General features: G+C 53.6%; 1 protein-coding gene across 1 annotated transcript in view; it reads left to right on the top strand.

Annotated features, from left to right (window-relative positions):
• The window catches only part of MYO15A (myosin XVA), a gene marked incomplete at its 5' end in the record, with an annotated part of 55,825 nt that overhangs the window by 42,797 nt on the left and 3,022 nt on the right, over positions 1-10,006 (top strand). Inside the window, 5 exons of the mRNA XM_008048209.1 lie at positions 1,811-1,971; positions 3,039-3,172; positions 5,972-6,105; positions 6,469-6,602; positions 8,219-8,359. Of these exons, the coding sequence (XP_008046400.1) occupies positions 1,811-1,971; positions 3,039-3,172; positions 5,972-6,105; positions 6,469-6,602; positions 8,219-8,359 (704 nt within the window). The remainder of the gene's footprint in view (positions 1-1,810; positions 1,972-3,038; positions 3,173-5,971; positions 6,106-6,468; positions 6,603-8,218; positions 8,360-10,006) is intronic.

The following is a 10,006-nucleotide window of genomic DNA, read 5'->3' as shown; positions in this document are numbered from 1 at the left end:
CACGCCTGGCTAATTTTTTGATTTATTGTAGAGATGAGGTCTCTCCAAGTTGCCCAGGTGAGTCTCGAACCTGCGGGCTCAGGCAATCCACTCACCTCAGTCTCCCAAAGCGCGGGATTACAGGCTAAGCCACTGAGCCCGGCTGAATTAGTTTTCTATTGCTGCTATGACATACAGTTATGTGTCATCAGGGCTGTGTTTCTTCCGGAGGCTCTAGGGGAGGATTGGTTTTCTTGCCTCTTCCAGTTTCCAGAGTTTGTCCACATTCCTTGACTCATGGAGCCTTCCTGCATCTCCAGAATCAGCAGTGTAGAGTCTTCAAATATCTCTCCCTAGCCCTCCTCTGCTTCCGGCCTCACATCTCCTCTGATTCTGACCCTCTTACCTCCCTCTTGTGAACGTTCTGTGCTGACATTGTGCCCACTTGGATAAACCAGGATAAATTCCCCATTTCCAGATCCTTAACTTCATCACATCTGCAAAGTGCATTTTGCCATATTTACAATTCTGGGCCTTAGGACCTGGACATCTTTGAAAGGGCCATTTTTAGCCAGGCTTGGTGGCTCAGCCTGTAATCCCATGCCTTGGGAGGCTGAGGTGAGTGGATTTCCTGCCCGCGAGTTCGAGACCCGCCTGGACAACTTGGTGAGACCTCATCTCTACAATAAATCAAAAACTAGCTGGGCGTGGTAGCACGCACCTGTAGTTCCAGCTCCTTGGAAGGCTGAGGTGGAAGGATCGCCGGAGCCCAGCAGGTCAAGGCTGCGGTGGCCGGGAGTGGCCACTATACTCCAGTCTGGGTGACAGAGTGAGACTCCAACTCAAAAAAAAAAAAAAAAAAGGGCATTTTTCAGCCTACCACAGAAGTCGAATGACTTACCCATGGTCTCACAGTGGGACTTTGAGCCCAGGTAGTCTGGCCACAGCAGCCTGGGCTCTTATCGTATCAAACCCCCTCTCCTTGGTAAGGTATTACTGCAGGTGTGGAGCTGTCAGTGCAGGAGAGGAAAAACCTCAGCCTGTCTCCCAGGCTCAGACCCAAGTCCTCCCCGCCCCCACCCATGCCAGGTGCTCAGCAAGGGGTCTCTCCTGAAGGAGGTCTGCAGAAAGGCATCCACTGGGTCTCATGGTCTGAGGGCTGTTGTGCTTTTTCTTGTCTCTAGCTTCCTCTGGAAAGGGGCTGGGCCTTTTCTGATCATAACCTAGGGCACTTTCCCAACCCAGCAGGCCAACCTCAGGGCCCTCTTCGGCACAGCCCAGCCTCCAGGAGCAATGGAACTTGACTTGTAATTTTTTTTTTTTTTTTTGAGTTGGAGTCTCACTCTGTTGCCCAGACTGGAGTGCAGTGGCCGCTCCCGGCCACCGCAGCCTCGACCTGCTGGGCTCCGGTGATCCTTCCGCCTCAGCCTTCTGAGTAGCCGGAATTGCAGGCAGGCGCTACCACGCCCGGCTAATTTTTTGATTTATTGTAGAGATGAGGTCTCGCCTGCCCAGGCATGTCTTGAACCCGTGGGCTCAGGCAATCCACTCACCTCAGCCTCCCAAAGGCGCGGGATTACAGGCTGAGCCACCGAGCCCGGCTTGACTTGTAATTTTGACCTGAAGTGATTTCCATCGTGGTCATCAACATTTCAGTAAAACATAGGCCACCCTAGTCCATAAACATTCTCTCTTTCAATGAGGAAGCTGTGTCCCAGATGGGGGAGGCGATGTCTCACCTGGTGGCAGGCCAGGGTCTGCACACGCTCTGTACAGGTGCACACACGTGTACACACATGCTCCACCCAGCCCTGCTCCCCGCTTTCTGCAGGCCAGCACGTGTGCCCGCTCAGCCGCAGTGCCTACATCCTGGACGTGGCCTCAGAGATGGAGCAGGTGGATGGTGGCTACATGCTGTGGTTCCGGCGTGTGCTTTGGGATCAGCCGCTCAAGTTTGAGAACGAGCTATATGTGACCATGCACTATAACCAGGTCAGCACATGTGGGCTCCCCCTGGACTTCCCTGGGCCTGGGAGATCAGACTCTATGGCCTTGGTGTCTGAGGCCTTCAGGATTCAGGCCCTGTGGGCGCTTCTAATCCTGGTGCCTCGGCTGCCCTCCACGGTCTCCTCTGAGCAGTCAAAATAGCATCTGCCCTCCATGGTCTCCTGTGAGCAGTCAAAGCAACATCACCCTTACTACCTCTTCGTGGGCGTTGGCACACTCTGTCACTCCATCTGGACTGCCCCTTCCATCTATCGGCTTTTCTAAGTCCTCCCCAGCAAGGCTGCCCCCAAACAGCACCTCTTCCACGAGGCCCTCTCTGAGCTCCCCTTTCCTTCTGATTTCTTCCTCCTCTGAGCATTGGCTTGTTCCTCACTCAAAGGCCTGAGCAGGGCTTGCTCATTGGTTACTTTTGTCTTTGAGCCTTGGAAATCCTCTAAGCCAGAATCCTGGAGTTTACAAAATCTGGGTTCTCCCCTACTGTGCCGGTATTTGTGGAAGCACTTGGCCAGACAGCGTGTATTTTTGTGGAACTGGTGCCAAGACTTCAGCAATTCCATGTACACAATATGGTCACTTAGCTTTTGTAGCTGCATGTGTCACTGTTGAAGCCTAGCCCTGTGTAGTCTGGTACCATGCCACGGATGTGAGGTTTGTGGACTGGTGAAAACTGAATGCCAGTTGTCAAACCCTGCCTCAGGTCCACTGGGTCAAACTCTCTGGGGTGCAGCCTGGCTGTCAGTTTTGGCAAGCCCTCCAAGGCCTTTGGGGCCTGTGGACACTTGTGCACACACAGTGTTGGTGCTCTGCTCTCACCAGCCCACACTCCTGCCAGGGCATCATGGGGACTCCTTCGTGGGCTTCAAAGCCACAGCCCTCACAGCTTACTGTCACATGCTTCTGCTATATTCCCCAAAACCCAGGAAGGTGACAGGCCATCCTGCCCCAGAAGAGGATAGGGCTGCAGTGATTAAAACCAACATCTCCAGGCCTCATGCAGGCGAATGCCAGAGCATGTGCCTGCCTGGCAGTCCTCATTCAAGCACTCCCCACAGGTCCTGCCTGACTACCTGAAGGGCCTCTTCAGCAGCGTGCCTGCCAGCCGGCCTAGCGAACAGCAGCTGCAACAGGTGTCCAAGCTGGCTTCACTACAGCATCGTGCCCAGGACCACTTCTACCTACCCAGTGTGTGAGCACCTGCCTCCTGTCTTGGCCGGGGTGAACAGGCAACCCAGCCCTCTTACCCTAATCCCGCCCTCCCCAGCCACCCATTGCCCCTCTTATACCTGAGGCTACCTCTGAAAAGGGACTGTCCAGGCCTTGGAGCTGTAGTCCTCCAGCTAGCCATAGGTCGTGGGACCCTGCCTCCCTTCCATGGCAAGTTGCTTCTGGCTGGTGTTAGCGCAGAGCAAGTGTAATGATAAAACTTCGAGGACACACATTCCCTGTGGTCCAGGAAATACTCAGGGCTATGCAGAAAGATTTAGCCACAAAAACGTTCACTGCAATGTTACCTACAACAGCAAAAGGTTGGAAGCAATCTCCATATCCAACAAGGGATTCATTAAGTAAATTTGGGGCACTAGGCAGCCTTTAAATTGATGTTCTCAAAGATGTGATTAATGCTGACAATGTAAATCAGTTATTCTCAAACTTTTGGTCTCAGGACGTTTTTGTATTCTTGAAAATAGGACCCCATGGCCAGGTGTGGTGGCTCATGCCTATAATCCCAGTGCATTGGGAGGCTAAGGCAGGCGGATCACTTGAGGCCAGGAATTTGAGACCAGCCTGGGTAACTCAGTGAGACCTCGTCTCTACAAAAAAAATCAAAAAATTAGCCGGGCATGGTGGCATGCGTCTGGAATCCTAGCTACTCAGGAAGCTGAGATGGAAGAATCACCTGAGCCCAGGAGGTTAAGGTTGTGGTGAGCTGCGAACTTGCCACTGTAGTCTAGCCTTGGTGACAAAGTAAAACTCTGACTCAAAAAACAATTTTTTTGAAGGAAAATAGAACCCCAAAGAGCTTTTGTTTATGTGGGTTGTATCTATTAATATAATTACCCGATTCCAAATTAAAACTGAGAAAAAATTCAAAATATCAATGTATTAATTCATTTAAAAATAAGAATAGGCCGGGCTCGGTGGCTCAGTCTGTCATTGCAGCACTTTGGGAGGCTGAGGCAAGTAGATTGCCTGAGCCCGCGGGTTCTAGATCAGCCCAGGCAACTTGGTGAGACCTCATCTCTACAATAAATAAAAAACTAGCTGGGCGTGGTAGCGCATGCCTGTAGTTCCGGCTACTTGGAAGGCTGAGGTGGAAGGATTGCTGGAACCCAGCAGGTCAAGGCTGCGGTGGCCAGGAGTGTGCCACTACACTCCAGTCTGGGTGACAGAGTGAGACTCTAACTCAAAAAAAAAAAAAACATTCAGTGAGAAGAGTGGTACTATTTTACATTTTGCACAGTTCTTCTCTGTCTGACTTAAGAGAAGGCAGCTGAATTCAGATCTGCTTCTCAGTCAGTCTGCTACATGTCACATGTCATGTAGCCCTTGGAAAACTCCACTGTACACTTGAGAGAGAATGAGAGGGGAAAAGGCAAATAGCTTCTTACATTGTTATAAACATGGTTTTGGCCTCCTAGACTCTCAACCACATTTTAAGTGATATAAATGGCAGTAAGATGATGTCCATGCTACATTATATCCCAGTGCCTGTAACACAGTAAGAGCGCAATATGCAAAGCCTTTCTAATGTTATAATTTCAAATGAAAAGAGCAGGAAGCGTATAAAGGTATAATTCTAGTCACGGATCAAATTAATCAGAGCTCTTAGCTTTTGCAAGACACATGCATTGTCTCAGCCATTCTTCCTGACAGCACTTTATTTTCACCTTTTATAGATGAGGAAACCGAGGCTCAGTGAGGTTATTTGGCTTACGGAAGTTTAGCCAGCTGCGGGTGGAGGAACCAGGATTCAGACCTGGGGAGGCTGAATCCAGATGCCAGGCTCTTTCCCCAGCAGTGCTGGGAAGGATAGACGTAACCTAGGGGATTTCTTGGGAGGAAGCCATTCCCCCTGGCTTTCTTCCAACCTTTCCCATGTCTGTAGCCCTGGGTGGCTGGGATGGACTGGGGCCGCTGTTGGTATTTCCCAGATGTCCCAAGAGGCACAGGGGCTGTCTGAGGTAGCCAGCAAGTGTCAGAGAGAAAGGGGATGGTGGGGTGCTCATGGCCCAGGGGGGCTCAACCCCGAGGCCCCGCGAATCTCAGCCCTGGGCTCTGCCCAGCCCTGTGACAACTGCTTTGCCCACCCCAATGTTTCCCTCTCCCACATGCTTCTTACCTTTCTGGCTTGGGCTTCTGCTTGGGTACAGAAGCTACAAAGGATGAATTTTTTTTTTTTTTTTTTGAGTTGGAGTCTCACTCTGTTGCCCAGGTTGGAGTGCAGTGGCACATACACAGCCAACCCAGCATCGATCTGCTGAGCTCCAGCAATCCTTCCACCTCAGCCTTCCAAGTAGCTGGAACTACAGGCGCGCGTTACCACGCCTGGCTAATTTTTGATTTTTTGTGGAGATGAGGTCTCTCCAAGTTGCCCAGGCAGGTCTCGAACCCGCGGGCTCAGGCAATCCACTCACCTCAGCCTCCCAAAGCGTGGGATTACAGGCTGAGGCACCGAGCCCCGCTACGAAGGATGAATTTACCTAGGATTTAAATATTGTCCCCCTAATCCCTGCCACCAACTCACATAGTCACTGCATTACCCTGAACTAGTTGGTGAACTTCTCAGAACTGCAATTCCCTTAAGTGCAAACAGGGGTCCCCGTGGTGCTGGCTCTGGTGTGTTCCAAGTGCCAGGGGGCCTTCACCCTCACACTCCCCAGCGTTCAGTCTTCCAGGGAGGTGCAGAGGGCGTACCTGCCCCACACACCTGCCACGCAATGAGGATCGCTGTGTGCTGGCTTAGGATCCCTTTCCCCTCACATAGGCGGGAGGTCCAGGACTACATCCCAGCCCAGCTTTACCGCACCATGGCTGGCTCGGCCTGGCTCAACCTGGTCAGCCAGCACCGGCAACAAACGCAGGCGCTCAGCCCCCACCAGGCCCGCGCCCAGTTTCTAGGTAAGAGCAGGGCCAGGGGAGTTCATGCTGGGTGGGGGGCGGGGCGAGTCTTTCTGGAGGGGTACATTTTCAGTGCCAGCTGAGGTAAGCACCTGCCAGGAGAGAACAACGTTTTAAACTTTTCACCAAACTGTCACCTAGGCTCAGGGTGGCCCTGGGCAGAGGAAGAAGAGCTGCAAGCAGGGATAGGGGAAGAGGTCACAAGAGGGGAAGTCAGAGAGGCAGGAGGAGACCCAGGCAGAGGGCCCCTGAGCCGGACACATCCAGGGAGAACATGGCTGCAGGCCAGCTGTGCAGTTCAGGGTCATGGCTGCCATTGATGCACCTGGCCCAGCCTAGTAACTGTCCCCTCTCCCCATCCAGGACTCCTCAGCGCCCTGCCCATGTTCGGCTCCTCCTTCTTCTTCATCCAGAGCTGCAGCAACATCACTGTGCCGGCCCCCTGCATTCTTGCTGTCAACCACAACGGCCTCAACTTCCTCAGCACTGAGACCCACGTGAGTGGCCTTTGCCTGGCACCTCCGTCACCACTCTGTCCTTTGATCCCACCCCTTCTGAGGGGCTGGGATTTCCAGCTGTGGACACCCAGCTCTGCCTCTTCCACCTGTGTGATCTTGGGCAAGTCTCTTCCTCTTTGGGAGCCTCACTTCCTTCCTCTGGAAAGTGAGGATATTGGGAGAGTGCACCCTTTGTAGGGGTGTTGTGATGGTGGAATGAGGCAGGCCACACACTGAGACACAAACCATACAGTCGTTTGCTTGCACTGCTGTAGGCATATCACAGACTGAATGGCTTAAATGACAGAGGTTTCCTTCTGTAGTTCTGGAGGCTGGAAGTCCAGGATCAAAGTGGGGCAGGTTTGGTTCCTTCCTTGGTTTGCACATGGTTGTGTTCCCGCTGTGTCCCCCGTGGCCTTTCCTCTGGGTGTGCACATCCCTGGTGTCTCTTTTTGTGTCCGGATTTCCTCTTTTTTCTTTCTTTTTTTTTTTGAGTTGGAGTCTCACTCTGTTGCCCAGGCTGGAGTGCAGTGGCCAGGCGCAGCCTCGACCTGCTGGGCTCCGGCGATCCTTCTGCCTCAGCCTTCCAAGTAGCTGGAACTACAGGCGTGCGCTACCACGCCCGGCTAATTTTTTGATTTATTGTAGAGATGAGGTCTTGCCAAGTTGCCCAGGCGGACCTCGAACCCGCGGGCTCAGGCAATCCACTCACCTCAGCCTCCCAAAGCGCAGGATTACAGGCTGAGCCATCGAGCCTGGCTACGGATTTCCTCTTATAAGGACACATGTCATATTGGAGTGGGGGCCCCTGTAACAGCCTCACTTTAACTTCATCGCTTCTTTAAAGGCCCTGTCTCTAAATAAGAGTCACATTCTGAGCTACTGGGGGTTAGGGCTCCAACATATGAATGTGATGAGGACACAGTGGGGCCCATAACAAATAGGGCCTGTTACCCCCAATCTTATGTTTTGCTCACAGAAGTGGACCCCGAAATGGGATTCCAGGGCAAGTGGTTGATTTGGAGTTGATTCTAGGAAACACTGCAGTGAGGAAATGAGATGAACGGGATGGAACCAATGGATGGAGTGTCACCCCGCAGATTTCTGACTTGGGAAACAAGGGTCAGCCCTGCGGGGACCCCAAGAGACAGCCTTCTCCCCTGGGGCCAGGGAGCTAGGTGTCTACACACCCCTCATCTGTCACTAGTTGAGCTTCCTTCTGAGGCACCAACTCTCTATCACTCCAGCTGTCCCTGTATGTGGTCCGAACTTGGTCCTTGGACCAGAAATAAAGTCTTCAAAGAGGTGCAGGTGTTCACGAGAAGCAGCTTTGATGTGAAGGTCAGGGCACCAGCAGCACCCATGACACCTCTGTCTCCCAGCATTTAGACCAGTGCCTGCCACATAGCAGATGCATTGTCAATGTCAGTTAAATCCATTCCACAAGTTAGGAAACTGAGGTCCAGAGGGGTGAAGTGACTTGTTCAAGGTCCCACAGCAAGTTACTGGGAAACTGCTACTCTAATTCCTGCCTTCTCCTGATCTGATTTGCAGGGGAGGGGTAAGGGTGGCTGACACTGTCCCCACCTGTCTGGCTTCTCTCCCTGCACTCCCAGGAGCTGATAGTAAAGTTCCCCCTGAAGGAGATCCAGTCGACACGCACCCAGCGGCCCACAGCCAACTCCAGCTGCCCCTATGTGGAGATTGCATTGGGGGATGTGGCGGCACAGCGCACCATGCAGCTGCAGCTAGAGCAGGTGGGCCCAGCCTCTCACTCCCTGGTTCTACTACAGACTCTGCTCTGGGCCTGGCTCCAAGATAGGTCAGGTCCCTGCCTGACCTAAAGGAGTGTCTGGCCCAGTGCACGGGACAGAACTAACCCCAGTGTGGCACAGAACTTCAGGTCATGATGTGGCCGTCCAGGGAGGTTGCTTGGTAGTGGGAACATGGGAAAAGGCCCCGGGTTGTGCAGTGAGAAGTTGGCTGGGGACACTGGGAAGATACGACCAGCAGAGGGGAGGTCTTGGGGCTCTTTGAAAGTCAGGCTAAGAATCTGGGGCTTTCTCTTGGGGGTACTAGGGAGCCATAGAAGGTTGATGAGAGGGCAAGGACACAGGAAGTTTGAGGATGTTCACCTGGGCTGAGGCATGGAAGCTGGACCATGGGCCCTGGGATAGAGGCTAGAGAAGGTGGGTTCCCTGTGTGACAGACAGTGAAACCGAGACCCCCTACTCTGTGCCTTCTTATGTTTGCAGCAACTGTGGCTGCTACTTAATAGCACAGTCACCTCTAGGCTTCTGTACCAGTCTCAGAGCCCCCAGGGGGCAGGGCTGGCTGGAGTTTTCACTCTCCTGAAGAGATAGGATTGAGGCCCAGAGAGGGGGCAGAATCTGGTCTGAGGCCCACACGCCTGCCCTTTCCAGGCTGCAGCATCCCCTGTGAGGTCTGGGCCCGGCTCCCGGTCCACTTCCCACCACACACCACCATCTGCTCCTGCTGGGTCTCACCCCATCCTTGCCTTATCCCCTGGCTGCCTTGGGCCCCCAGCCTGCCCAGCTTTCTGGAAGCTGCCTTCCTGAGCCCCTAGATGGCGCTGTTGTGCTCGCCGCCCCCAGGGCCTGGTCGTGCCTTTGGTGGCTTCTGTTCTGGTGCCGCCTCCCGCGGAACTCTTAACTTGCTGAGTCTGAGCCTCTCCCCTGGGAACTCCCTCTGGCCCTGAGGCTTTCAGAACCATTTCTACCATCACAGCCCCCATATTTCTGTCTTTTGCCCTGAGGTCCTGAGCTCCGGGCTCCCTCAGCCTCTCCCTTGGAGACAGGAGTCCTCCAGCTTACCTCCGGGTCCTCCCAGGAACTCAGGCCCCGAGCCTGGGAGCCCTTCCTTCCCGTCCCTGCCCCCCATTGCCTCTCTGGCCTTCTCTCCACTCTGCTCGCTGGCTCCAGCCATCCTGGCCTCTCCCAGCTCCCTCATGCTGAGCTTTCCCTGCCCTCCCTGCCCCCGACCCTTGTACCTGCTGTTCCCTTGACCGCTCTTCCCTGGTTCATCACAAAGCCCCCTCCCCCCTTTGTCTGGGTTTCAACACAGATGCCACCTCTTTCTGGAAGCCTTCCCTGACCCTCCTCCCTAATAACTCCTGATCTCTGCCTCAGTAGCCTTCATGGTGGCTTGCAGATCGTTTAGTTACTTGTCCATAAATTGTCTCTTTCCCCCATCAGAATGTCAGCTCCACCAAGTAGGGCCGTGTCCATCTCGTTCATGCCGTCTGTTGCTAGGTGCTGGCAAGCTTGTTGAATGCGTCGGGGGCGGGGCCTGTAGATGAAGGCCTCTTTGGCTCCCCGCTTTCCTTGCAGCACCTCCTGACCTCTTTTTTTTTTTTTTGAGTGGGAGTCTCACTCTGTCACCCA

The sequence above is a fragment of the Carlito syrichta genome, unplaced genomic scaffold, assembly GCF_000164805.1.
Source record: "Carlito syrichta isolate Samal-C Ts95f unplaced genomic scaffold, Tarsius_syrichta-2.0.1 Scaffold121193, whole genome shotgun sequence".
Lineage (NCBI taxonomy): Eukaryota > Metazoa > Chordata > Mammalia > Primates > Tarsiidae > Carlito > Carlito syrichta.
This window is presented reverse-complemented; position numbering and strand designations above follow the sequence as displayed.